This window comes from Emys orbicularis, chromosome 11, assembly GCF_028017835.1.
Source record: "Emys orbicularis isolate rEmyOrb1 chromosome 11, rEmyOrb1.hap1, whole genome shotgun sequence".
Taxonomy (NCBI): domain Eukaryota; kingdom Metazoa; phylum Chordata; order Testudines; family Emydidae; genus Emys; species Emys orbicularis.
The window spans coordinates 62,571,420-62,598,962 of record NC_088693.1 but is presented as its reverse complement, the minus strand read 5'-3'; the positions used below and the strand labels follow the sequence as shown (position 1 = coordinate 62,598,962).

The following is a 27,543-nucleotide window of genomic DNA, read 5'->3' as shown; positions in this document are numbered from 1 at the left end:
GTAAGTAGTAGAGACCTATGCATGGGACATGCTAGCATGGCTGGGAACACACCAGCTCTATCCAGAAACTTCCAGATTCCACATATCGCTCAGCCGCAATCCTCCTCACATCATGCCTTCAGAGTTTACCACCGAGAACAACAGTCCCTTTTTACTAGCTTTTAAGATATCTTTCCCCAAGCAACTCTGCAGCAAATTTTGCTTCCCATTTCCCCCCCAGCCCCCTATTTCACTTACTTCCCCAATTCTGGAGAGGACCTGTAAACAGGGGAACTTAAATCAACTGGTGCTGCCTGAGGCTTGCTTCCTACAGCAGAGCTTGAAGGTTTGCCAGTGTATTATTACTGATCATGTTTATTACAGGAGAGACTATGGGCCAGGCCAAAATAGGGCCCCATTATACTAGGCACCGTACAAACACAGAATAATAAAGGGTCCCTGCATTTGTAAAGAAACTGCTCAGTTCAACAAAAATAACACTCTACTCACAGTACTGCAGGCTGGGAACTTGCTGCTTTATTCACCTGCATCACAACAGAGTTTGTAGGGTGTGGTGGGGAACTCCCACTTACAAAACAAGCAATAAGGAAGGGGTGGAGCATGGCTCCATCCCATAATACTTTGGATAACCAAATTAACCCTATAATGACCACTTTACTACACCTGCCCCAAAGAGCAATAGTTTAGGAGTTAGGGACCTAAAAGCCTTTGAGGATCTGGGTCTTACTACTTCTAGAGGATAATGTCACATATCAGGGCTATCTAAGGAGGTTGCTAGAGATCTGAAAGACATACCCTATTTTAAGAGGAAACAAAGGATTAAAGAAATCAGCCACCCCAAGAAAGAAAGAAATACTAATAGGAAAGACTCAACCACTCTTCCCTGAGGCCAGGAGTCTAAAAGATTTGTGGTCCAGTCTGTCTACTAGCTATGGTTTTTACCATGAGTACAGTCCATATGCTACCAGTGGAAGCATCTTTGTTTTGACACTTATGCACACATGAATACTAAAGAGTGTTCTCAGTATGTGACTTAACCTAGGTCTCCAGAAATGAGAGACTGGTGCAAAAACTCATTGACTCCCAACCTAATGCAAATCCCAGATCCAAACGTTCAGGGGTGTCTTGAGAACTTTGTAACCTAGCTGGGTTTAGTAGCAATTCAAGAGCCTCCATTTTGGATGTGATCTCCATTTCTTTCCCTCTCTATCACTGTTCCCTCCCCAGCTTTGTGGCAATGAAAATAAATTGGCTTTGGCCTGTCATATCCATAGAAGGAAATCATGGGCACAGCATGTCTTGTAGAAGCAATATGCTCCGTTTTATTTTTTATTTATGTTAGAATTCGACTCCCCATCTGGTCAGGAAAAGCACTAAGCTCCAAAGAAGCCAAAAGAAAGCAAAGGGGAGGAGACGAGACAGTGCTCTCGAGTTGTGCTCTTGGCTACAAGCACCAGGAGAACCCAAAATTGACTCAGAGCAGTTTAGTCTCCAGGTCCATTCAGCCCTTTGCCATTCTGTCCGGAATTCCAAGAGCATATCACTCAAGCAGCTTAGGGGAGGGAGAATTTGAACTAGATGGGGCTGAGACACAAAGAACCAGATCCTCAACTAGTGTAAATCCACATAGTTCCATTGAAATCAATGCAGCTACGCTGACTTACAACAGCTGAAGCCCTGGTGCAAAGTCTGGATACAATCTGGATGCAAAGTCTGGTGTGTTCAGATCCAGGGCGTGAGGCCCAACCTTCGCTTTTCACTTATGATGGAACCACTGGGTTACGCAAATGAATAAGAGCGGAGTGGAGTTTAGGGCCCAAGTGGTGTAACAGAAAATAGCTGCTGACAATCTGAATAGCTCTGGAAAATGGACAGAGATGTTTTTCACAAACACTCAAGAAACTATTTTTTCCATCTTCTCCCGCTGCCCCTAGGAAGCGGGCTGCACATTGTATTACTCATTTCATATTATGCTGCCCCTGAGACAGCTTATCTTTACTGAACAAGGGCCATATTGGGAACTTGCTGGCAACCTTTGGGCTGCACTAATTTATATAGCATGGAGCAGACTAAAAGAGGCTGCTTGGATGAAAATGGAGTATCACATGATTGGGCCCGTAGTTTGTTCAGCCTACTTATGTATTAAAAATGGGCTGTTATCAAGTATATTGTCGAACTCCATCAGTCAAATTTTTGGCCACCCTGTTATAACCCAATGACCAAAATTACAAATAAATAACTTCAGTGAGTCTACTTATGTGAATAAGGCAAGCAGGATTTGCCTGCAGAACGTGTCAGAAAGCAAGTGGCTGAGTGTAAAAATGATCTTGCGGACCACAATAAAGAATAACACCTTCTATGTTTTAATTAAGCAGGGACACTATGCCAAATTCTGATTCACTTACATGGGTGTAAATTAAAAGTAACCCCACCAATTTCAGTGGCATTAAACCATGCTTACCCCAGCGTAAATGAGATCAAAATGTATCCCCACACCACTCAGCACTCAAAGAGAATCAAAGAAAAAGCAACAAAGGAATACAAGACAAAGCCATGCAGAGGATTCAGGGAGCAGGTGGAGGAGGGGAGTTAGAGGAGAGATGTTAAGATTAGAGAGTTTGTTTTCCTTTACAATTTCCATTTGTGGTTGACCTAGTAGCGCCTGCATAATACAGTCCTCTGTGTAGCTCTCCAATGTGTATAAGGATTCTGTTAAAGGCACAGAAAATAAATGAAAAAAATCAGTAAGAGCAGGTGGAGATGAAATATAAACCCTCACACAATGCTGTTACAGATCAGTTTTCTGCAGCCCTAGCTTCTAGGGACTGTGGCTGACTCTTGCCATGAGGCGCCCGAAATGCGCTGTGAACACTTGTGCACAGTGTCTGATTTGGGGTGCAACATGGGACTCTTCCCCACAGCCTTCAGAGGTCTCTTTACACTACACAGTGTGCGAGGCATCATTGTAACACCAGAAGGACCAGCACTGTGCTGACAGGAATGCAACAGAAGGGATACATCACAGGCACTGGCTCCAAAGCTTTGTTTGTGCCTTACCCTCCTTCCCCCCTTGCATATTGGAAAGGCTGTGGTTGAATTCCATGGCCCATGCCGTTCACTGGGTTCTTCTCCCTCTGTGCAGGGGGTTATTATTTTTAATCTCAATGAAGATAATGAAGCACCCTGAGTGGATGCTGGTAAACCTGCTAATTGAGCTTTGGACAACACAACCATTTGTATTTGGCTTTTGAAGGGAATTGCTGGTTAACACACATCTGACTATGACATTTGTAAAGACGCCAAATGTCGGCAGTTTAAATTTCCCCTTTAGTTTTCAGGACCTTATAAGGACTTTGAATCTGATCAGAAGCATTTGCGGGGAACATCAAAGTATCTATGAAATCTTGGGTTCATTTTAGAATATGCCTCTGTAATAACTGGCAGAGGCCAGCTCATTTAGGCATCTCTTCCTATGGTGCAGCGCCATCTGCTGGCAGTGGCAATTGCATTGGATGCAGTTGGAACGGTGCTAAATCTTGCATACTAAAGGTTATGGATTGCTTATGATCAGATCTCAATAGTTTAAGGCCAGATCATGATGATGGGCGCTATGGGGGCTTCTCCTGACACTTAATGTTCCGAAGACACAATTTACAAACGAAATGTAAAGACTTGCAAGTCACACCTTAAAACAAACATAAGTTTGGGGAGCAGCGTTCCTACGGGGAGAAGAGCTAATTAGTGCCACCTTCTGCTGCTGAGCCGGTGACAGACGCATCTCACTGTAAATTAATGCCTGACATTGGAAGGGCTGTGCTCTAGGGAACCCGCAGGAGTCAGTCTTACTTACACCATTTGATGATGGACTTTAGAAACCAAACACAGGAGTGAGGACTGATTGGCTGGTAGTGAAGACAAACTTACAATAAAATTACATTGATGTGCTCTGGAAAAATGGCAACAAAGTCTGATTTTAAAATGCTTATAAATGTGGTGTGGAGGAAAGGCTCTGGGATCTCTCTGATCAGCCTTGTGATTAAGAGAGAGGAATGGTTTTGTGGTTAAGGACAGCGAAGGACTAGGACTCAAGACATCGGAGTTCTATTCTTGGTTCTGCCACAGATTTCCTGTGTGACCTTGGAGAAGTCACTTAGCTTCTCTGGGCCTCAGTTCCCCACCTGTAAGATGGGGCTAATACTATTCCCATTCTCCTGTCCTTTGTCTGTTTCCATTGTAAACTCTTTAGGTAGAAACTCTTTCTTACCGTGTGTTTGCACAGGACTAAGCACTGAAGGTGGTCAGAAAGTTGAGTTTTCTTCCCCAGAAATGTTTTTTAAGTTAAAATGAAAATTTTCAGTTCTCATCCAAAGCATTTTCCATTTTCAACAAAAACTTGATTTTTTCCCCATGGAAAATAGGTCCCCCCCCCCCCCCCCCCCAAAAAGTGAAGTGTTTTGCGAAAACCCCATTTTCTGTCCAAAAAAAAAAAATTAAAAAAAATGACCAGCCCTACTAAGCTTACAAGGGGTTCTGATCTACACCGGGGCCTGTGAATACTGTGAGCAATCAGCTTACCTTAGTGACTAAAACAGGTGTTTATTCCACCCCACCCCAACCTTTTCACCCTGCAGTCAACACAGCTGGACAACCAGAGTCTGTTCTGGTTCAACAGAATTGTTCAACTGCTGACACACTGTTACTGGTGATGAAGAGACTGAGACTGAAAGACTCTGCTTGGCTTCAAATCTCCGCGAGAGTTTGCAGGACTGTCAGAAATCAATGGAGTTACATTGATTTATGCCTGCTGGGAATCTGGCCCATGTACTTGTTCACTGAGAATGATATGGCGTGACCGAGAAGCCAAGTTGGAAGCCCAAAATGGTTTTTAAGAAAGTTGCTTTTGCAGAGTATACCCCTTTAAATACTGCACTTTAAAGGATTTCATCGCAACCCGGGCTGTAGAGAAATATTTTTAACCCATATTGTTGTGCAGGAAAATACCATTGCAGGTTGATAAAGTAAAGAAGTCCCCTTCTAGCCTGGTTTGTGGAGATAGGAATAGCCCATAATTTTTCCCTTCATTCTTGTAGTTATGTACCAAGAATGCTGGATTTCTGTCTTTCATTTATTTGCCTACATGCCTGAAAAAGAATGACAGGACAAAGTTTCTCCCACCCCCACAGCACCCCTTATGCTTGCTTGTGACCGTCTTTGGTTTCTGATTTCCAGCTGGTTTTGAGGCACCACAGCTTCTTGTAACACCCTGCCCCTCCCCCCGCACTCTCTTAGGCCCGGAAGACAAGAAGAATCAAAGCAGCAGCACACCTTACTGAAGTGAGAACAGAGATGGCAGTCAGAGATCTCAATCTCTCATACAGCCTGCTGGTGCCAACCCTGGGTGGGAATTGAGTGGTTCTGGCTGGTGGGCCAGTGTGGTGTGGGGACCATGAGAAGAGCAGGGCTACACCTGGCAGAAAGGGAAGCGTAGATGTAAGGCAGTCACTGAGACCATGTCTAAAAGTGAAGTTTCCTCCCCATGCATATTCAATCTGGCCTTGCAGAGACAGCGAGCAAGGGTTTTGAAGTTAATATGGGCTTGCCTTAATTTAAACAAAGGAATGGAACCTAACCTTCTACAACTGGTTTTGATGAGCAGGGCTTGATTTTACAGCCTGTTCTTTATCCTTTCCTCCTTCTCCAAAAAGCCCCCAGAACACCAGAGAACTCTTTGCATTTACTGTAATGGTCATTTATTTCAACACTATGCCATTTAGCTTCCCAGTAATGTCAATTTTTCCTTTGCATGCAATTTTTCACTGCATGTGAGTTTCCTGCTGCGCTCTGTAGGGCTTACTTAGGACAAGGTCCATGTGAATAGGACACTGAGCCATAGCCACAGGCTGCCAGAGGTCACTGCCACTGCACTGTTTGGGAAGTGCTTCTGATTTACATATTCTATGATGGTCATCACAGCTGTGGTAGTCTCCTCACATGTGGGCTGGATCTGGTCTGGCGGAAGAATAAATCCATAGGCACCTTTGTCTCTCAGCTCCAATGTGTAGGAGAATGGAATGCCAATCATGTGAGCCCAGTCCCGCGAGGAGCCAGAGTTCTTGTCTATGAATTTAAAAATACAGGTGAGACAAATGTATTAGGCACCATTCTTTATACATGACCCTGGCCGTAGTTTATCCAAAATTGCTACAAGATCCCTGTACCAAGCACTATAATCATACCATAGATAGCCATACTTCACAGTGGGAAAACTTGTTCTATATGAAGTACTTGATTGCATTAAATATCTTTCTATAGAACTTGCATACGGAAAATACCACTTCATATGAGAGTATTATCCGATAACCAGAGATGCATTAAAGGGATCATATACCTTCTTCTGAAGCCTTTGGCCTTAGCTACTATTGGAGACAAGACATGGGGCTAGATGGACCATGGTTTGTTCTGGTTTTGCATTTCCTTCATTGATACCATTTGGAATTTCCTGCTATATTCATTTTAGTGCCAGCCTGAAAAATCCCTGACTGTTCTTTGTGGCCAGACCTCATTGTTCCTCTGCCTTGTGGAGCTCTCTCTCCTGCCGCTTTCCATGTAACAACAAACCCTGGCCCAAGAGCACACTAATTTCGAAACATGCCAGCGTTGCACAAGCAAAACACCTTGTGTGTACACTCAAGACAGTGCAAAGCATGCACTAAAGCACATGCAACTCAAGCTCTAATTAATGCAGGCATTGTGCCTGTGTAATTTACAAACACAAGTGTGTGTGTGTGTGTGTGTGTGTGTGTGTGTGTGTGTGTGTGTGTGTGTGTGTGTGTGTGTGTGTGTGTTCGTGTTCGCTAGAGCCAGTCAATTTACTCATTGCGAATATTATCTGCTACACCACCCCACCAATGTGACTCAACCCTTCTTTAGAGGGAATACCTCTCTGGGTCAAGGGTAACTTGAGTCTCCATGATCTCTACTGAAACTGTCAATCAGAGTGCCAGCCATCATCATCTAGTGCTCGCCGTGGTATGGACACCTGTCCACTGGGAACTAGATTGAGACCAACTTATTTCACACAGAACCTCAAACCACCACCAGATGATAATGGCTGATCGTTACTATAGACCTGATCTGGATTTGAACTGCTGACTGACTGATAGGTATGGTGAAATCACTTCAGTGAAGTCAATAGGAGTTTTGCCATTGATTCCAAAGGGACCAGGATTTCACCATATATCACATACCAATCCCCTTGTGTGCCCTGTGATACTCTCATGAGGAGTTCTATATAAGAATTAGCATCCAATTGATCCTCCATGCTGTCAGCTGTTTAATGTATGAAAAGGCTCCACAAAGTATCCCACATTCAAATGGCTACAACTTAGATACTCATCTAAACCAGCTCCTCCATTATTACTCAAAGTGGAAACGCAATGAAACAGCAATATCGAGGAACAAGGCACATGGACTACCTTGCTCGCCCCATGAAAATAGAGAAATCTCAAAACTCAAACTTACACAAAACCAAAGAAGTTGGTCCCACTGTAAAATTGGTCCCATGCTTTTCCTTCAGTGCGACTGCTGCTTTCTCTGCAGCTTCCACCTGTACGTTTGAAAGGGAAAGAAAGTCTTAACTGGTTCTGGTAACCACATGAACTATTTGGAGTTTCAGGCTTGATTCTGTAGCTCACTGGGTTCAGGTTTGGGCATCAATTATTAGTTCAACATCAGAGCTAGTGGGAAAATGTGTCCAGCTAAAAACCACTCCTTTTTTATTGCAATGGTAGGAACCTGTACTACTGGAGAAAGAGGATCTCAGTAATATACTTCCACTGTCAACAGAGGTCTGAGTGGTTGTGGCATGGATAGAGAGATCACTATCTACCACTCTATGGTACATATAGGGGCCCCATTACCACAGTATCTGACCTCCGCACAGTCTGTAATGTATTTATCCTCACCACACCCTGGGATGGTAGGGCAGTGCCATTATCCCCACGCTAGAGGGGAAACTGAGGCACGGAGCAGCTAAGTGACTTGCCCAAGGTCACTGAGAAAGCCTGTGGCAGAAGAGGGACTCGAACCCAACTCTCCCAAGTCCAAGGTTAGTGCCATAAATGCTGGACTGTTTTATAAACATGCATTTTAACTGAGTATATAGGGCCTGATGTTAAAACACTGAGGGTATGTCTGCACTGCAATTAAAAACCCATGGTTGGCCCGTGCCAGCTGGCTCGGGCTAAAGGGCTGTTTGATGGCTGTTTGATGGCAGTGTAGATGTTCTGGCTCAGGCTGCAGCCTGAGCTCTGGGACCCTCCCACCTTGCAAGGTCCTAGAACCCAGGCTCCGGACTGAGCCTGAACCTCTATCACGAGACACTAGGCATTTGTGGGCACAGTCGTGGCAATCATGCAGACAAATGCATTTGCACATAAAACGGCAGGCACATTTTTTGCACGTGGCACTGGATTTTGTTGTTTTGAAAAACAGTCACATCCTGGCGACCCCTCAGTAATCAGATCCCTAATAATCAATTGCTAATTAGTTATGATGAAGGATCAGGATTAGTTCAGCCAAAAAAAACTTGCAGTCACCACACAGCAATGTATAAGACTGTGAGCTGAGAAGAGAACGCAAACCTAAATTAATAAATTGAAGATTTCAATGTTTCGCAAACTTCCCATCCCCCTGGAAGCTGCAGGTGTTCATTAAAAAACAGTTATTACTGATTTTTTTCCTCTTGATACCTCATCTGTCCCTTCAGACAAATGCCAAGTCAATACCAATAAATACTCTAATTTCTATGGTAAATACAACAGTACCAAAGAGAGGCAAAGGGGGACTGAGTACAATATTACATAGACATGAGATCAATCTTAAGCACAAAGACGACGATCAAGATGTACAGCGTTCATGCAAGCGTAATCCTTCACACTGACATGGAGCGTGGTTCCGTTGCCTTACCAAATCCTGGTGGTTACTTGCCAAATCGGTTTTGTAACCGTAGGGAGTGAGAATGTACTGTCCATAAGAGTGAATAGTCAAGAAGCACAAAACATCACTTTTCCTTTTTTCTATAAATCTGGCCACAGCTTTAGTCTCAGGTTCTGATTCTGGCCCTGTTCCACAGAAAATGAGGCTGCTGCAGTTATGAGACACCCCAATACCTGTACAGGAATTAAAAAACAAAGCTAAGCAGAGATGTTCACAAAACCCAATTTTGAGAGCATGGTGGCATTTCCATTATAGTCTTAAAATGGGGGACTAGATGGCTCAGAGGGGTCTGGTAACATTGTGACTGAGTGCACCCGGTATTCACACCCTACACACTAGTGTAATAATCTTTGTACAAAATATGCCTTGTGAGGCCTCATTTGAAAAAAAATAACTCACATGTCAGTAATATCCTGGTGAAACGTGTGTAGCAACATAAAGTTATGAAATCCCCCCGTATGATGTTAAAGGCACATGTTCAAACTCACATAGCCATGTTCAAACTCACCACAAGCACAAACATTAGCAGTTAGATAACGGACTACTATTACTATCAGCAACTAATGTTTGTACCTTCATAGAATTGGAGGCATAGTTATTTAAGGAAGCAAAATTATTTTTGTGCTTGAAAAAACAAATGCCAGGCTGAGGCCAGGTTGAAAATCAGGATCTTAATATTTTTGCAAATGAGATTTCTATTTATAAGCATTTCTTGAAGAAATCCCTTGCAGCCTTTGGAATACAAGATATACACAGCTCAGATGACGGTCTGTTGCTCTTGCTTCTCATGCCTTGCTATCTATTCATGTCTCAAAATCTGAAATACTTGGAACTTACTGCCCCAGGAGCCATTGAAGTTACGGTTAAGATCTGTTCCAAAGCAGGTGCCATTTATATGTGCAGAGCGGGATTTTCTCCACAGACGTTCCTGAGCAGAAATGGTTTCAGTTATGTAATAATACAGTGTACTGGGAGATTAGAGATTAAAGTACTATAGCTATAGCACAGGGGGTCCACGAGCCCTTTCAAGGGGGCCGCGGGCCCTGCAGCTGAAACCCAGAGCCCGAGCCTTAGTGCCCTCTGCGGGGCTGAAGCCGGGTGACGCGGGGCTGAAGCCCCAATCCCCAGCATCCCCCGGCGTCCCCCGCAGGCCTGAAGCCGGGAGGTGCAGGGCTGAATCCTGGAGCCACAAACCTTGGTGCTCCCTGTGGGGCAGAAGCCCTGAGCCCATGGGCAGAGTTGAGGACATGGAGGGCATTCCCCAGCCCAAACTGCAGTGCAAGAGCATGGCAATCCCAGGGGCAGCTCCACACCTCCCCCCCATCTCCTCTCCCTGCCCCCTGGCCAGGTCAGAGGCGGGAAGCCAGACAGTGCAGGGCAGCTGCTGGTCTGGCTGGTACCATGGAGCAGGCAGCAGCAGCGTTCCCTCCTCTCCTGCTGGTGCCCCGGGTTGAAGCTGCTCCTCAGCTCCCAGCCCCCTTTGCTGCCGCAGGGGCAGCCGATAAGAGCTGCCCGGATGGGGAGACCTGGCTCCGTGGCTGGCAGACCCCTCTGGGAACAGGGACTGCAGGGGAGCCCTCCCAGCACACAGCCCCTAATACCCCTCCCTACACCCTGAGCTACCCCCCTGCCCACACATAGACCCAGCTACCCCCTCCCCGCACCCTGAGAATCCCCTCCCTGTAAACAGCCCCTATCTACCCTCTCCCTGCACCCTAAGCTGTTTTCAAACATTTTGAGCTAAGCCCCGCACCTTTGACTTATAATTTTTGGTTGTGCCCCCCACCCCCAACCCAGACAAGCTGGGTGGCCTGCTGAGGTGAGTCGGGGGGGGGGAGGTGGCACTCCCTCCCTGGACCCCACCATGCAGAGGTGGCTCGAGCCCTGCTGGCCCCTGCCCCCCCCAAATAGTAGTCAAACTACTACAAGGCCCTTCCCCATTGGGCCCTGGAGTTTTTATATCATGTCGAGGGGGGCCTCAGAGAGAAAAAGGTTGAGAACCCCTGCGATAGCAGGTACACCTTTAGTTCACATCCTAGTAACACTTGGATTCAATGCCACTACTGTGTGTGGTACATTTCTAGGTGTCAATCATGCCAGGTCATAGGACTTCTTCCCTGGCACTCCCCTACATTAGTGCAGGGGTCCCAGCTTAAAAGACAGCCCCAAATTTAGGGGGTACCTCAGTGTCCAAGAATGATTATAATGGAATCCAGGTTGTGGCTCAGATTCAATAAACTCAGCTGATTTTTTTGTTGTTGTCAGCCAATCTCCTCATTACACTTCAGTTCGGTGCCTCCCACCCCCATGTAGTGCCCTTTGCCCAGTTTAGCAGCTGAGTTCAAACTCACACTGTGCACTGCCTGTGTGCACTTCTCCACTGACTAACCAGGCAAGGGAGTACAAGAATTGGAGCTCTCCAAATCCTGATGTTGCCCGATCTGGTGATGTTCGATTTGGAAGGCACGAGGCTTAATGCAGACTCAATTCAACGGGGAGACAGATGGGTACCACACAGAGGCAGATGGGTCTACAGGGCCTCATTAGGGTCCGAACAGTATCTCCATGCTGATATAACGGGGAGATGGGAAAATGGGAAATGGCTGTGACTCAGATGCCAGTGATGTTACTGAAGCATGAGTTGGGATACAAGGAAGTGAGGGGTGAAGATTGCAACATATTGTGTTCTTTTCCCCATGCAGTTAAGCTCAAGACCAAGGAAAAAACACCGTAGAAGAACTGAACATTTCTGGTGGAGGACAGGACATCTACCCTGCATACAGAGGTTAACCTTAGTTTTCTGAAAAAAATGCCTTCCCCATCTTCCCTTGTGTCTGGAAACCCACCCTAACCCAGAAGAGAAGATCCTGGTATCTTGGTCAGCATCCCCTGGCAACTGTCCGATCAGTGCAGATCTTCAGCCTGAAAGAGAATATTGACTGCAACTTCCAGGGAGTCACTGGGGCTGATCAGCAACGAACACCTTTACACTGCAAAGGTGCTTGATGCTGAAGTCCGCTCAAGAAGCTGGGTAGGAGTTCTAGTCAACAGCCTCCTGGGCAGCCAAGAAGCAGACAGATGTTGCATGAGGCATAGGGCAGGGCTCGCAGGCTGGAATATTCTGTTGTGGGTGGGTCAGCTTTTGTGGCCTGCATCATGCGGGAGGTCAGACTAGATGACCATATTGGTCCCTTCTGACCTTAAAGTCTATGAGTCTATGAGTCTATGAGAGGGACCTAGACAAATTAGAGGATTGGGCCAAAAGAAATCTGATGAGGTTCGACAAGGACAAGTGCAGAGTCCTGCACTTAGGATGGAAGAATCCCATGCACTGCTACAGACTAGGGACCGAGCGGCTAGGCAGCAGTTCTGCAGAAAAGGACCTAGGGCATACAGTGGACGAGAAACTGGATATGAGTCAACAGTGTGCCCTTGTTGCCAAGAAGGCTAACGGCATTTTGGGCTGTATAAGTAGGAGCATTGCCAGCAGATCGAGGGACGTGATCATTCCCCTCTATTTGGCATTGGTGAGGCCTCATCTGGAGTACTGTGTCCAATTTTGGGCCCCACACTACAAGAAGGATGTGGAAAAATTGGAAAGAGTCCAGCAGAGAACAACAAAAATGATTTGGGGCTGGAGCACATGACTTATGAGGAGAGGCTGAGGGAACTGGGGTTATTTAGTCGGCAGAAGAGAAGAATGAGGGGGGATTTGATAGCTGCTTTCAGCTACCTGAAAGGGGGTTCCAAAGAGGATGGATCTAGACTGTTCTCAGTGGTAGCAGATGACAGAACAAGGAGTAATGGTCTCAAGTTGCAGTGGGGGAGGTTTAGATTGGATATTAGGAAAAACATTTTCACTAGGAGGGTGGTGAAGCACTGGAATGGGTTACCTAGGGAGGTGGTGGAATCTCCTTCCTTAGGGGTTTTTAAGGTCAGGCTTGAGAAAGTCCTGGCTGGGCTGATTTAGTTGGGGATTGGTCCTGCTTTGAGCAGGGGGTTGGACTAGATGACCTCCTGAGGTCCCTTCCAACCCTGATATTCTATGACCTCTATGACCTCTATGAGGCCACACTGAGCTCTCAGGACATTTTTGTCGGGGGAAAATTGTGGGTGACAAGTAAAACCCATCATGTACGGTGTGGCAGTAGATTCTCTTGAAAACTTTGAGATGTTAATTTAAGATCTGCTGAGGCCCCAGTAAAGATTACTTGGAAAAAATGCAGGATTAGAAGGAGCTTCCAGACTCAAAGTAGCATTAAAGATAGTGGTACAATGTGACACTGTCCAAGGTACTCCTGCAGAGAAGTGAAGGATTCTTAAAAGAACAACTGCAGTCCAGACTGCTGAAAACTAGCAGGCATAGTTTTGGTGCTAGAAAGATGCGGATTTTTTCCTCAGAAAAACTACCTTCCCTTCCTAGCAAAGGAAGCTGCAAAATTCACATTTGGATACCATTTTTGTACCAGAAATGAATATAAATACAGTGTACATCTATCTTTATAATCCAGTTACGGGATTTTCATAACTTACTGTTGTCCAGGAATAGATATAACCATCGATATTGAGAACTGGCAGAATATATATGTCCAAGTTCTGCAGGAAGCTTTTTATCTTTGGGTCAGTTTTGTAATTCTGTAAAATCTGAGAAGAAAAAGTGCAAAAGACTAGCACCAGATCGTCTGGTACAAACCAATCACTGGACATGAATTCATTTAGAATTAGCATAGAATGGTTGGTCATCCTAGAATACTTCCTTGGGAAGAGACTCTACCTGCCCACCAAATGTATCGAGGTATCTACCGCACCTTCAAAGGCATTTCAAAAGTGATAATATATCAGATTACATTTATACTGCAGTCTACATTGGTACTATCTTGCATTGTTGTGAGGTGCATAGATACCACAGGGAGAAGCACAGTAGGAGAGACTGATCCTATACATATGGAACACCACTGTACAAAATCTTCTAGCTCTTTACTCTTGGGATCAGAAATGGAAAATGGTTTCAGATTTCATTGTGGCTTTGTGATGCATGATTCAAAGCACACTGACCTCAAGGGCAAGCTTCTCACTGACTTCAATGGGCTTTGTATCAGGCCCAAGCTGAGGATGCCATGTGCCAAATACTTTCATTTGTTACTTCCCAAGCCCTGGTTTGAACTTGGGTCTCCAGATGTGATTGTGAAATGCACTAATTCAAAGTATAATCTGTCTCTAAAGAGACAGCTTAACAATTTCTTATAAGTAGAGGAAGAGAACTGAGAAACCCAAACTATCTGCAAATTTTATACTGAAATGGGAAAAGGACTCACTTCTTTCACAAACCACTGGCAAAAGGCAGGAGAGATCCATTCCCTGGCATGAATCCCACAGTCCATCCAAATAATCTTCTTGGCCTTATTTGATGGTTGACTTATCTGGGGAGTGTAAAAGTGATCAGTAGGAAAACTGTTATATTAAAATAAAAGAGCCTAGCATATTCTAGTATGTGAAGTATGATCCTTGATATATGCTTAGCCATGCGAGATGCTTACTATTACAGACTTCATTATGACCAGCTTTCCTTCCTAATAACCCAATCTCTGCATCACACCAGGCCAAGAATCTTAAAGTGTGTGTTGAACAAAGAGTAACAATAAAGCAACTTCTAATTCTTATATGGTTGCCTTCACTTATATTAATCATTCCCTGGGCTGATCTAATTTTGAGGTTCTTTTCTTTGGAAGGGGAAAAGCAGAAAGAAAGATAAACCAATTTTTCTCAGCAATGGAGACAGATCTTATAAGGATTGTCATGAAATAGTCAAGACAGAAAGGTCCCAGATTATAGAGAATAGTGAAAAACAAAAACCCTCCACCACACACAACTATAGCAAACATAGTTACACAGGTTGACTATGGTATATTATGAGGGCTGTCAATTAATTGCAGTTAACTCAAGTGATTAACTCAAAACAAATAAACTTGATTAAAAAAATTAATCATGATTAATCGCAGTTTTAATCACGCTGCTAAACAATAATAGAATGCCAAATGAGATTTATTAAATATTATATTTCAAAACAGGATTTTAGCCAAATCTGGTGTCTTCACACTATAACAGTGGTATCAAAGACTGATGGCAACTGTCGATACAAAAGATAGCAAACTTCTGTAGTGTTTTGTCTAGGAGCTAAAACCTCTCCTGTTATTTCAGCATACCTGGATAAGAATCTTTTTAGAGAAGGTTTGAACCTTGACATTTTCCTTCATCATTTTATGGAGATGCTTTTTATTTATCTTAACAACACTTTCCCCACTCACCTTCAGATAATACATTGGCCGGTTCTCATATGTCATTCCTAGATAATGCTGTGTCACCAGTTCACTGTTGCTCTCCTTTATCTGGTACATCCAGTGATAAATCTGAAATAGTCATGGGGAATTGTTGCTCTAAACAGGGAGTTCCCTTCTTCCCCCCATCCACCCCCACTTCCAAATAGCAAATGTTTTATGTTTCTTAGATACACAGTATATGCCTCTGAGCATATTTCAGGCTGTGATATTACTTAGCACTGTTCAAGACCAAATAATGGGGGGAAGACATTTCACTTACATCAAATTAAATACAAAGTAATACATTGCAGAGGTGGGCATCAAAAAGCACTGCCTAGGACTCCTTCGGGAGCCAATTCAATGCTCCAACCCCATCAGGAGCCTTTCTGTTGACTTCCCTAGGATTTGGATGATGAAGTCAAATCCTAAGACTATCATTGGGGTGATCCATCAGTCAGATGATTATTAGTTTTTCCACATTTCAGGTCAGTAGCAGTTCCCAAAGCAAAACGATACAAATGCTTACAGTAAACACATCATATGCCTAGAAGAGGGATTACCACAAAGCTCTCTCTTTGTGCGTGTCGTCTAAATCGACTGTGAAATATATAAATGAGAACAAAAGTCCAGCTGTCTTGGCTCTCCACTCTCACCACATTCAAGTCTCTTCTAAAAGGCTCACTTCTTCCATAGAAGGGAACCCAACCAAAAGTGAAAAAAAAATAAAATAAAGTTATTCCTTCCTCTGGCCTTCCTAGGGCGTCCCATCTTCTCCATTTCTATTTGTTATGTTATAAGCTTACTGGGATGGTCATCGTTTCATGTCTTGGTCAGTGCTGAGCACAATGTCAATGCTTACATAAATAACAGTGAAGAGGCATAATAACTGGATATTCAAATACTCAAAATATGGACTAAAAGCAGCAAACAATGGGTTGAAGCCTATAGAGGCTACCTGTGAGGGAATAGATCATGTTCAACAAGGATAAAAAGAGTCCACAGAAGGACTATAGCTAAATGCATGAATTCTTCACACAGAGCCTTTACGTTATGGAGATTAAGAAACAAAGGGTGAAATTCTGCCTCGACTGAAGTCAAGGACAAAACTCCCATTAAATTCAACAGGCTAGGATTTCATGCAGACTTGAAGAAAGCCGGATCTTGCAATGAGCTCCAAGCAGGCAGATGGCTAAGTCACACTGACTTCTGTGGAGCTCTCTGCAAACACAGGAGCGTTCGCATAGAACTCATTGCAGGAGTAACACCTAAATGATAGATTTGGTTTCCTTCTTACCTCTTCCATTGGATGATATACAGTGTAGGAATAGCCCTCTGGAACCTTCCAGTGACTTGGCATGCTACTATCCAGCTGTTCTTGTACATCACGTATTAGGACCCTGAAGAAAAAACGAGAGAAAGATTAATGTTCCCTAAACAACAACTGAAGAATGACTTTTAGCAACATCCTTAAATCAAAAACATGGCCTTTACTCCATGGTCGACCTCAAACCTCTTGCTCACCAGGCCACTAGATACTGCAATAATAATAATTGTAATAGAACAGGCCAATGTGTTCTGAATATTGAGATTTTTAAAATTTTAATTAAAAATTCACGTTTTGACCCCTCCCCCATCCTCAACCCTGCCCCCCACCCCCAAAATAGCCCCGAAAATGTTCAGGTTTTTTCTTCACCAGCTATAAGCACTGGTTAAAATTTGTCAATGATCAAAAAAATCAAGTTAAAGGTTTGTCATTTTGGAAAAAGAAATAAAAACAGTAAAAAATTTCAAAAAACTTCACACTTTAAAAAAAAAAATGGGGAAGATCTCCCAATGGTGCTTTATTTGTAGGTTTGCAAAAATTGTCTTTGTCCTGGAAAATAGATGCTCCAGCAGGATAGCCGAAAATTAATTATGAATCTGCTTCATCATGGGCCTGCTTTAGTGATTACTGAAGTCAATGAAAGACTCCCCCTGGCTCCATTGGGCATTGGATCAGGCCCTGTGCTTTTAGTAGAATTCTTTGAAAGACAACCCAGCCATGTGCAACACTGTTCTAAATCTGTGCTTGAAGTAAATGCTCAGAAGAAGACAACTGCAAAAGCAGTGCAAGTTCACGTGTTAATGTCATGCATTGAGAGCACTAGTAGGCTACTCTGCTGTCTCAAGCACTGACCGGCATTTCTGAAAGGCTGCCCTTTGAACTTCTGAGAGTGCTCTCAGCTGAGTTTCAATTTGAGCTCTCTCACCTCTGTGTCTCAAGGTGAAATGTAAGCAGTGCAAACTCACATGAACTGACACCAAAAAAAAAAAAAAAAAGAGCTCATCACAGCCCCTGTGAACTGAAATCTCTGAGTTTAATGCAGCTTGAATATTTGATGACCGTAATAGAATATGCCATTTATGTCTCCAGTTGTCATATTGCCTTCCTTGTATGCCACCCACCTTCTTAGAGGGGCTTCTCCTCCAAATCTGTATACAGAAATTAACTATCATTCTGTTTTTCACCTCTAAAGGACAGAGAATCAAATTTTCAGTCCGCCCTTCCACTCAGCCTCCCTTTTGTGCACCCCTCAAAATAGAGGCACAAATCATTATGAGTGCAAACAGAGTCCAGTTTTAGAAAATCTGGGCCACGATATTATTTCAATTAGACTGCAAACACCTATCCCAGATGCTAGATAGTTTATATACTGGCATCCCTATCCCATATTTCTCCACCTGTTGTTGACAGGGCACCAACATTAATTACTTACTAAAGAGAATTCATTAGGGAAGATATCAGATATCAGCTTTAACGGTGAATTGTCTTGCTTGTCATAGCTTCAGAATGGACCTTAATCCTCTTTCAAGGTATCTTTTATTAGTGAATGTCACCACAGCTGGGCTGTATTCAATATGTCTAGTAGTCATTTACCATCCTAGCACTGGATGGCTGCCGAGCTGTAATTTTCATATGAAACATTATAGCTGGTGGGTTGGGTTTTTAAATTTTGTATGTGATGTGTGACAATTTGGGGACTATATCTTTGTCCAATTATGAATACCATTTGGTTTTATGAACACTAGTTGTACCGGTAACAGTCATTGTGACTAGGGGTATGTCTACACTGCAATTAGACAACTGCACCTGGCCTGTGCCAGCAGACTTGGGCTCATGGGGCTTGGGCTGTGAGGCTCAGTGGTTTGCGCATTGGCCTGCTAAACCCAGGGTTGTGAGTTCAATCCTTGAGGCCAGTTAGGGATCTGGGGCAAAAATCTGTCTGGGGATTGGTCCTGCTTTGAGCAGGGGGTTGGACTAGATGCAGGGCCGGCTCCAGGCACCAGGCAACCAAGCACATGCTTGGGGCGGCACCTGGTAAGGGGCGGCCAATCTTGGGGTGGCGGGAGGCAGCGCGGCGCGGCATTCCACGGGGGCGCGGGGCGTGGCGGGGGTGGGGGGGCGGGCTCCAGCGGCGCGGCGCTCGGCGGGGGGGCAGCGCGGCGCGGCATTCCGTGGGGGGGCGGGGGCTCGGCCGGGGGGCGGCGCGGGCCGCGGCGCTCGGGGGGGGTTCCGGCGGCACGGCGCTCGGCGGGGGGGCTCGGCGCTTTTTTTGCTGCTTGGGGCAGCAAAAAAGTTAGAGCCGGCCCTGACTAGATGACCTCCTGAGGTCCCTTCCAACCCTGAGATTCTATGATTCAGGGCTTGTGGCTGAAGCCCAGGCTCTAGGACCATAGGAAGTGGTAGGGCTGCAGCTGGCACAGGCCACCTATGGATTTTTAATTGCAGTGTAGATATACTTCAGATCATCCATTTGGCGGCAGGAACCTGGCACGTAGTGAGGAGCCATGTCTGGAAAGGTATGACCAGGCAATCAAGGCAGCATCAGCACTGAATGACTCTCACTTACTGGAACAATGGAGTTTTTCCCAGAAGGGCCTTTGCTTTTGAATGGATCAGCTCTTCAGAGAAATCTGTTTGGGGAGAAGGGAGGGATCTGCACTGAGGGATCTGCAGTTTCTTCCACTGACCACCTGGCCCAGAGCCAAAGGGAGCCAGTCCATCACAAACAGCAAAAGACATAGCTGGAGAAGTGGAGGCAGGAGGGACATTGTCTCCCTTCAAGGACAATAACCAACCCCAAGGACTGTCAGGAGTGGAGAGGTCCCTGATGGGGGAAGATTGCATTCAGGGGTTTATGGTTTTGCATAGATCTGTAATTCTCCTGTGCTGTCTAAGAGTAAAGTATGTGCATTTAAGAAGTTCCCTTGCAAAGCCCATGTTCCTCACGTTACCTACCACACTGTCGCCGGGGAGTTAAACTAGAAATTAGAGAGCCCACAGAAGTGAAGCTCTGGAGGAGTGCGCACAGGCCATTGGGGAGGCTTAGGAGGTCAGATCACTGGATTCAGGGCCTGGGTCAGCTGGACCACAGACTCCCTCATCCCAAGGAAAGGAGGGCAGACAGGGAATTTGCAACCCAGGAGTGTGCAAACGCAGAGGAAGAGACAGTATCTGGACTCTGCCTAGACCCAGCTGGCTTGGACACACATAGGATCCAAAGGCTGGATCCAATTAACACAGTCTGGTGACCCTGGGGTGGACTGGGGGAAATTAGCCATCTCCATGATAGGGAGGATGGTCCTTGAAGCCAATGGAGTCATTTAGTACACAAGGGGATCCCTATCAGGCAATTAGTGGACATACTCATAAGATATCAAATGCTGATTTAAGCCGTCTTTCAGCTCCTGTAAACTGGAGGCTGGAACCCTGACATGCAGTTCTTCTCCAGCCTGGATGTCTTCAGGCAGCAGTGGCTTCCACAAATCCAGCTGGAGAGAAAGAATGGGAACACAAATAAAATTTCTGTTTCCATTGCTAAAAAAAATCTAATTAAGATATGTTAGCTATGGATGAATAAGAGGAAGCAATCATTCCTAATGCTCTCCACCCATGCCTCCCCAATCATCAACTCTCTAACCAGTTGCTCCCAGAGCATACGTCTGGGATACAGCCTGTGATTTTCTGGACATGGGACATCAATTATGGCCAGTTGTTTCACAGGCCACAGGATGGGAAATCTCAATTTCCTATGACCACGTAAGGGCAAGGCTCAATCCAGCCCTTTATTAGTAAAGATCTTAGGTATAAGCTTTTTCAGGCTTGCTTTTCCCTTAATTTCTATCCAAAGTTAAATACACATGTTCCATAGAACTAACTTTGCATCAGCTTTCTTGTAAACATTGTTAGTGTCACTCACCAGCAAGGTGTCACAAAGCTGCTGAAGTTGCTTTACGTGCTCAGATGTTTGTGGCAAGACTTGCAAAACCTGGTCCCTGGAAATTAAGAGTAAAAAAAAAATCAGCCGAGCATCTGTTGAAAATTTCCACCTTTCCCCTAGGTCTAAAGAGTTGTTTTGTTATGCAAAAGGAAGTTAGCTCATCTAACTGAGTCCTATTTCATTGAGAACATGACTGACTGATGAATTAATGGAATACTTTAGATCAGTGGTTCCCAAACTTGTTCCGCCGCTTGTGCAGGGAAAGCCCCTGGCGGGCCGGGCCGGTTTGTTTACCTGCCGCGTCCGCAGGTTCGGCCGATCGCGGCTCCCAGTGGCTGCGGTTCGCTGCTCCAGGCCAAGGGGGGCTGCAGGAAGCGGCGGCCAGTACGTCCCTCGGCCCGCGCCGCTTCCAGCAGCTCCCATTGGCCTGGCGCAGCGAACTGCGGCCACTGGGAGCCGCGATCGGCCGAACCTATGTATGCAGCAGGTACACAAACTGGCCCGGCCCGCCAGGGGCTTTCCCTGCACAAGCGGCGGAACAAGTTTGGGAACCACTGCTTTAGATACATGTTGGATCAAGTTCTGTAAATTCTCTGGGTATCTCGGTAGGGCCCTACATTATCTTTACTTATTTGCCAGTGCCCTGATGTTTCAAACACTTAAGCACATGAGCAATTTTATTTCATCGTATCAGCCTCTTTGAAGCCAATGACATTGCTCACATGATTAAACCCTTAAGTATGTGCAGAACTGGGGCCTAATAAAGTTGGTAATAATATACAGTGAGCTATTTCATCAACTTTGAGCTTTTTCTGTTCATGAATCATCCACAAATAGACTTACTGTTTTGCATATTTATTCGTTATTCAAAATTGCTTGACGAAAATTTTATGCAAACCTTTTTTTAGCCAATAAGATTTTACAAACTACTTGCTATATGTTTGACTATTCATTATTTGTGGCCTATGACAGGTCACCTAAATTACATGGTAGTGTTCCTGCTCCCTGATTGGTAGATTGAAACTTATAAACAGGAATATCTAATTTAAAAAAAATCACAGTGATTTCAAGACGGCTGGATGAAAACTTCCTGTCTGGAGATGTATTTGCTGAGTATTCCTGAGACTTTCACCTTCTGAAAATGTTTATCTGAAAAAAAATATTGAAGGTTTACAGAGAACAAATAAAAAAGGCTACAAACACAGCTGAAGCAAATGTGTGGTTTCTATTAAAACAAATCTTCCTAAATACTTTTTTCTGGAGTATTAGCGCAGCTCAGCTTTGTAGTCCTGTAGCAAGCAGATGTGGAATTTCAAATTGCATAAGAGTTTTTAAAAGCAATAAATGAAAGGTTGTGACGCGAGAATGTGCCATCATCACTGGGAGTGGATTTTCATGATTACATTGCATTAGATATCCAAAGGTGAGTTAGTATCTTTAGAAGAGAGCTGTTGCCACTGTTATGAAATCAGAGCGGTACCAGAAATATTTCTATTTCTTAGCAACCACTGGTTTTACAATCGTCTCCCCTGATTTCAATGGGCTTTGGATCAAGTTCTTATAGTACATGTATGGTCAGGAAAGAATTTAAATGCAAAGATTCTACTATAATGGAAACTTATCACAAGAACTTTGTGTAGCAAATCATTTATGATCAATATAATGTACGCTCATTGCATAAGCAATAATTGCTAATTGGGCATTTGCACTCCCATCGCAAATGTACAATATCAGCTCAATATACATGCAAATAGAATTAGCTAACTCTCCCATTAGCCATTGGAAAAAATATAGGAAACGTTTAAAAATCCCTGATCTTTTAAAAATATGATGCTTGCTGATTAGCTGAAACACAAAACAGGTCCGTTTTCTCTGACAATTGGAATTAGCTGTTTATTACCCTGTTACACTTTTGTCCATTAGGCAAATGATAACACTTGCATTGCTAACTATTTGATATAACCACAGTAAATGTCGATGCAACAGAACCTCGTAGATATAGGATAAATGCCTCCCAGTCTGAAAATGAATCTCTCAGCTGCAGTTGGGAGTTTATTTTCCATAAATGCCTGGGCTTGCTTTGCTCTTTGTCTGTCAGAAAAGAAACAATATCCTATAATGCTTTTCTGTCCCCATTGACATTATGTCTTAATTACACCAAATGAAAGAAATGCCAGACAATCAGATTGCTGCCAGATGGCCGGCTCTTATTTACTGATAAAACCTTTTACAATGGCCAACGTGGAGGCAGATAATTTTTAACAGTATGCTAATATTACAAAGATTGTGCCCATTTATGATTATGGACTAGGTTTCTCAATTATAGAAGTGCAAAGTCGATCCACCCAGCCAATCAAGAACAGTTTTTCAATAATAAAAACACAATGAAGCATCCTCATTATGCTAAACTAATAGTGTCAGTGTAAGCTGTGTTCTGACTGGCTGGTCAGAATTTCTACTTTTTATATATAGTATGTGGCAAATTAAGATAAAGTAACATATCCTTGCTGGTCTTTTCCAGAGTCATTTCAAATAATGTCCCTTTATTTAAGTAGCATCCTGCTCCCAACTCAAAACACAGGTTGGCTGGGCTAGGTTTAAAAACTCTATTCAAAGACTGGGGCCAGACCCAAACCCAGTTTAGCTAGGAGCTCAGTCCCAGTCAGCTATTAGACCCCACGGTGCTAGGTCCATTGCCAAAGAGCCAAGCACACTGAATGCTATGGGAGGTTTTCCATTGAATTCAATAGGCCCAGGGCCTGGAGATATATAGATACAAGTCTGTTGCATCTTAGGCGCATTTAACATGCGCGATTTCAGCTTTACGCGGTTGGCAAAAACAAAAAACAAAAAAAAGAGAACAACCACTATTTAAATACTGTTTCTGTAGTGCGGGCGATTCCGCCCGCCATTACACTCAATGTAATTTTGACTATACGGGATTTTCGATTTAGGCGCTGACTGTGGAACGTAACCCCAGCGTAAGATGAGACAGACCTGTAGTCTCTAAAAGGGGAAGAAGGGTCTGTGCCTACTGTGCTGGAGGTTTTATACAGCTAATGGGGGAGGCAGGAACCTATTTAAATAAGCTGCCCATTGGTTCCACCCCCTGAGCAGATTCCAGTCTTCTGACAGTGCCAGTTGGGGAATCTCTGGGCTATACTTCCTGTGGTAAGATCGAGCACTGGGCTCAGTCTCAAATTGTATCAGTGTAATTCTAGTTATGGAATAAGACACTGATATTTTGCTCTCATCACATCATGTCCCTACCCCAAACCCATAGCAAATCCCAACCTGCTGTAAATCAATCTGTTATTATCTGCATAGGGCCAGATTTTCAAAGGTCTTTAGGGGACTAAAGCTGCAGATAGGATTTCAATGGTAGTTAGGTGCCTAGCCTACTTAGGCACATTTGAAATTCCACTAGGGCACATAAATACCTTTAAAAATCTGACCCTTAGTGCCTAAAGTGTGCTGGGTTCTTGCCAGAACAATAGAAGATTCAGCTGCGGACCCAAAAGAAACTAGATTTTCAACCTGAAAATGATGAGAACAGCAAATAAAACGGGGGTTGGCAAGGGGATTTAGGAGTGAGGATGCATTAGTCCTGCAATTGCACTGCCCAGTTGGGGAGGACATGTCTCCCTCATTCCCCCTATGCAGGAAGAGGGAATATGATATAATGGATAATGAGGGCAAAGGGAAGAGAATTGTGCAGTTGCTTAGGTTTGTTATGAATGGGTCTCTGATTTTTTGGTAAATTGAGATTAGATTCTATGCTGATTTATACCATGTGAAAACCCCTTTTAGTTTCTGTGTGTTTGTAAAGGATGTAAAAAAGTACAGCATTTGCCCTCTAGCATTTAGAAGCAAATGCATCTGAGGCAGCATTAATTTATGCAATTTCACCTCCCCACTGTGCTACCTTCTCTCCTCCCTAGGGGAAATTCCATCAGGGGACTTGCTAGCACTCTGTGTTTTTATTGTGCCTAGCACAATGGCTCAACTCTTGGTTGGACCTTAGGCATCACTGTAATAAACATAGTTAATAATAAATAATAAGTTCCATGATTACCAGGAACTTTCTGTCCCTTGCAGGAGCAAATTCCACATAGGATACAGTCTGGCCCTCTGCAGGAAATTTTCCTTCTTATTTTAAGCCCAGTTCTTCTAGCTATACCCAAATGTGTGTTTTCAATAATTTTCCCGAGGTACGAGATAGCATTTCAAAGCTGTATGTCATTCTGTTAGTGTCCACCTCTATAGGCCCTTGCAATTATTTCTCTCTGCTCACAAAGGAGATCCAGGTGAGGTTCTGAAACCTCCAACCCTTCCTCTTAAGGGAATAGGGTGTCCAGACGTCCCGATTTTATCGGGACTGTCCCGATATTTCCTTGTTTGTCCCACGTCCCGACCAATGTTAGGTCGGGACACTGGACAAACAAGCAAATACTCCAGAGCCCGGAAGTGCTCGCGCTCTCCCCGCCCCGACTCCACCCCCTCCTTCCCCCATTGGCTCCCTCCCCGAATCCCCGCCTCTTCCCCAGGCTCGCCATTCCTCCTCCCTCCGGCGCTTGTGGAGGGAGGCCCGGGAGACGCAAGGGAAGCACGGGGCCAGGGTGAGTGAGAGCGGGACGGGGGGGCTGGGGCCTGCTGCCCCCACTCCGGGGCCACCGCGGGATAGCACCAGCTGGGCAGCAGCCCAGACGCGACTGGCCAGGGGCTGGGCGCAGCGTGCGCGCTGCTGGGTCCCTGCAGCAGGCCCGGGCTCGGGGGGTTCACGGGCGCCAGAGCCGCAGCCGCCGAGCTTGGCCATCGGCCGCTTCCTCCCCCCACAGCAGTGGGAGCTGCAGCAGCGGCTGCTCCCGAGTCCCGCTGCCCGGGGGGGGAGAACAGCCGCTGCCTGGCCCCGCGGGCCGCCCCCCTACTCTCCCTACCACCCGACTGAGTCCTGCCTGCACTCGGGGCCAGGCCGGACTCTCACTCACCCCGGCCCCGCGCTTCCCCTGCGTCTCCCGGGCCTCCCTCCAGCGCTTGTGGAGGAAGGGTGGGGGGTTTTTGCCCTGCCCCCTCCCGCCACGCCCCCCCCCCCCCCCCGCGTCCCGATATTTGACTTGGGTGATCTGGTCACCCTATAAGGGAACCACAGCTTGTCTCTTTCACATCCCATCTTCTAATGGCTGCAACTCCAGCACTCTACTAGGAGGTCAGACCAGCGTGTCAACCCCAATGCACTTCCGTGGGTGGATGAGCTAAATCACGCCCCAGAGCTCCTTCATTTCCCCTCCTGCGCAAGCACCCACCATCTCGCACAACCCTATACAAGACAACACTCCTGAGGTTGTTACAGGTGAATTTTCTCAGAATGTTACAAACTTTCATGGAATTTACAGGCAAAGTTTTTCTCGGTTTCTGTGGACTTTGCCATGCCATTTTTGTAAAGACAATAAATAGCGTGTATTTAAAATGTCTGCCTTCTTCTAGGAAATACTGCTGTGAAGGAAATCATGCCAGTTTTAGTATGAGGGGGGGGGGAAGAAAAGAATGAGGAGAAAATATCAAGTTCATACTTTTTCAAAAATAATTGTCAATAGTACAACAACTTCATGATTTAATTCCCTTAATACTCTAGGTTCAGATCATTAGTATTTGCAGATTTTTCCAAATTTTTCATTCCCTGAACTTTGTTATTTTTACAGGGATTCCTTTGCTCCCTGATCGTCCAGTCCTCTTCTTTTCACTTCTCTTGATACAGATTTTTAATAGGCGTTTAGTGTCTCAAAAGCTTTGGAGACATCATTTTTGCATATCTCCACCCCCTACCCCTCATTGATTAATGGATTTACTCTTGCTTTATCATTCCTCTCCCCACTCCCAATATATTTGTAGAAGGCATATTAGTCCCATAAAGCCTGATCTTGGTGCTGCACCAACTGGATTTTAGCCAATGGGAGCTGAGCACGCTGAGTATCCAAAAGGAGGCACTGTGAACCTTTCACGATTGAGTCCATAACTATTTGATTAGAATTAACTCGTTACCCTTTTTCTTGCTCTATATTTTCTCTACACGCCTTAACCATATCTGAGTATTTGGATTTGGTGACCCTCATTTTCCATTTCCAGTACAGGACTAACCGCCTGTGTTTCAGCAGTCTGTAACAGACACGCCCAATTTACAGTTCCTTGTTCCTTTCATTACACTGTCTCAGAGGTAGTGTAAGTTGTTGTGCCTTCATTATGGTGTTTTAGGGTACAGCCCTAAACTGCAGCTCCCTGCCAGGATTTATACTCACCCATTATATTGCAACCTCAGGCCAGTCCTCCCTGGGATCAGGACTCCCAGGAGGCAGAAGACCCCAAGAGATAACTTCATGCTTCTGAAAAGAAGCAGACTCTCAGCAGTACGGGGCCATAGAGCAGACAGTTATCTAGACTCCAGTATCAACTGTGGATCAAACTGACTCACGCACAGAAGATGAACCTATTTATAAATGATCGCAGCAGAAATTTACTACAGTTAAATAATTAACTCAATATCACGTCATCATTTTCTATGATGAAATGTGTAAATTCCCATATAGAGATGGTACATTTTTGGAGATTGGAAAAAGTTGGAATTATCTGCTCAACCCTTCTTTCCCCTGACCTCCACTCATCTGTTAGAAACAAAGATATTGGCCTCAACTGAAATTTACCAGCCTACTAACCCTTCTAGTCCTGAACTTTGTTGCCTCAGATTGAATGAGGTCCAGATGTGAACTAAACTTTTGCAAAATCAACACCACCCAGAGTTTTGCCCTTCTTTGCACTACTAAGTAAATTATGCTTTCTCCTACATTTCCCCCCCCCCCCTTCACCCAAAAACTGGCATGATTTCCTCCAAAGCAGAATTACATAGGCAGGAACAGACATTTTTATGCACATCATTTTTGTCATTACAAACATCACGTGGCAAAATCTACAGAAAC

General features: G+C 44.7%; 1 protein-coding gene across 1 annotated transcript; it reads right to left on the bottom strand.

Moving 5' to 3' along the window:
* Positions 1-5,854: 5,854 nt before the first annotated feature.
* Positions 5,855-26,948, bottom strand: CPO (carboxypeptidase O). The gene is made up of 11 exons (XM_065413754.1): positions 26,869-26,948; positions 20,555-20,630; positions 20,002-20,126; positions 16,609-16,711; positions 15,303-15,404; positions 14,313-14,417; positions 13,531-13,641; positions 9,835-9,925; positions 8,968-9,170; positions 7,522-7,606; positions 5,855-6,117 (listed from the first exon to the last, which is right to left on the bottom strand). Exons 1-11 carry the CDS (start codon positions 26,946-26,948, stop codon positions 5,855-5,857), a joined length of 1,344 nt encoding a protein of 447 aa, XP_065269826.1.
* Positions 26,949-27,543: the final 595 nt, after the last annotated feature.

Bases quoted from the DNA above. Each gene is read 5' to 3' on its own strand.
- CPO (XM_065413754.1), bottom strand. From the start codon at position 26,948: ATGAAGTTATCTCTTGGGGTCTTCTGCCTCCTGGGAGTCCTGATCCCA. The intron at 16,712-20,001 runs GTATGTCCACTA...TTTTTTCTTCAG, and splicing joins CAGCATTTGATATCTTATGA to GGTCCTAATACGTGATGTAC. The intron at 9,171-9,834 runs GTAAGTTCCAAG...ATTCCTGTACAG, and splicing joins CTTCAATGGCTCCTGGGGCA to GTATTGGGGTGTCTCATAAC.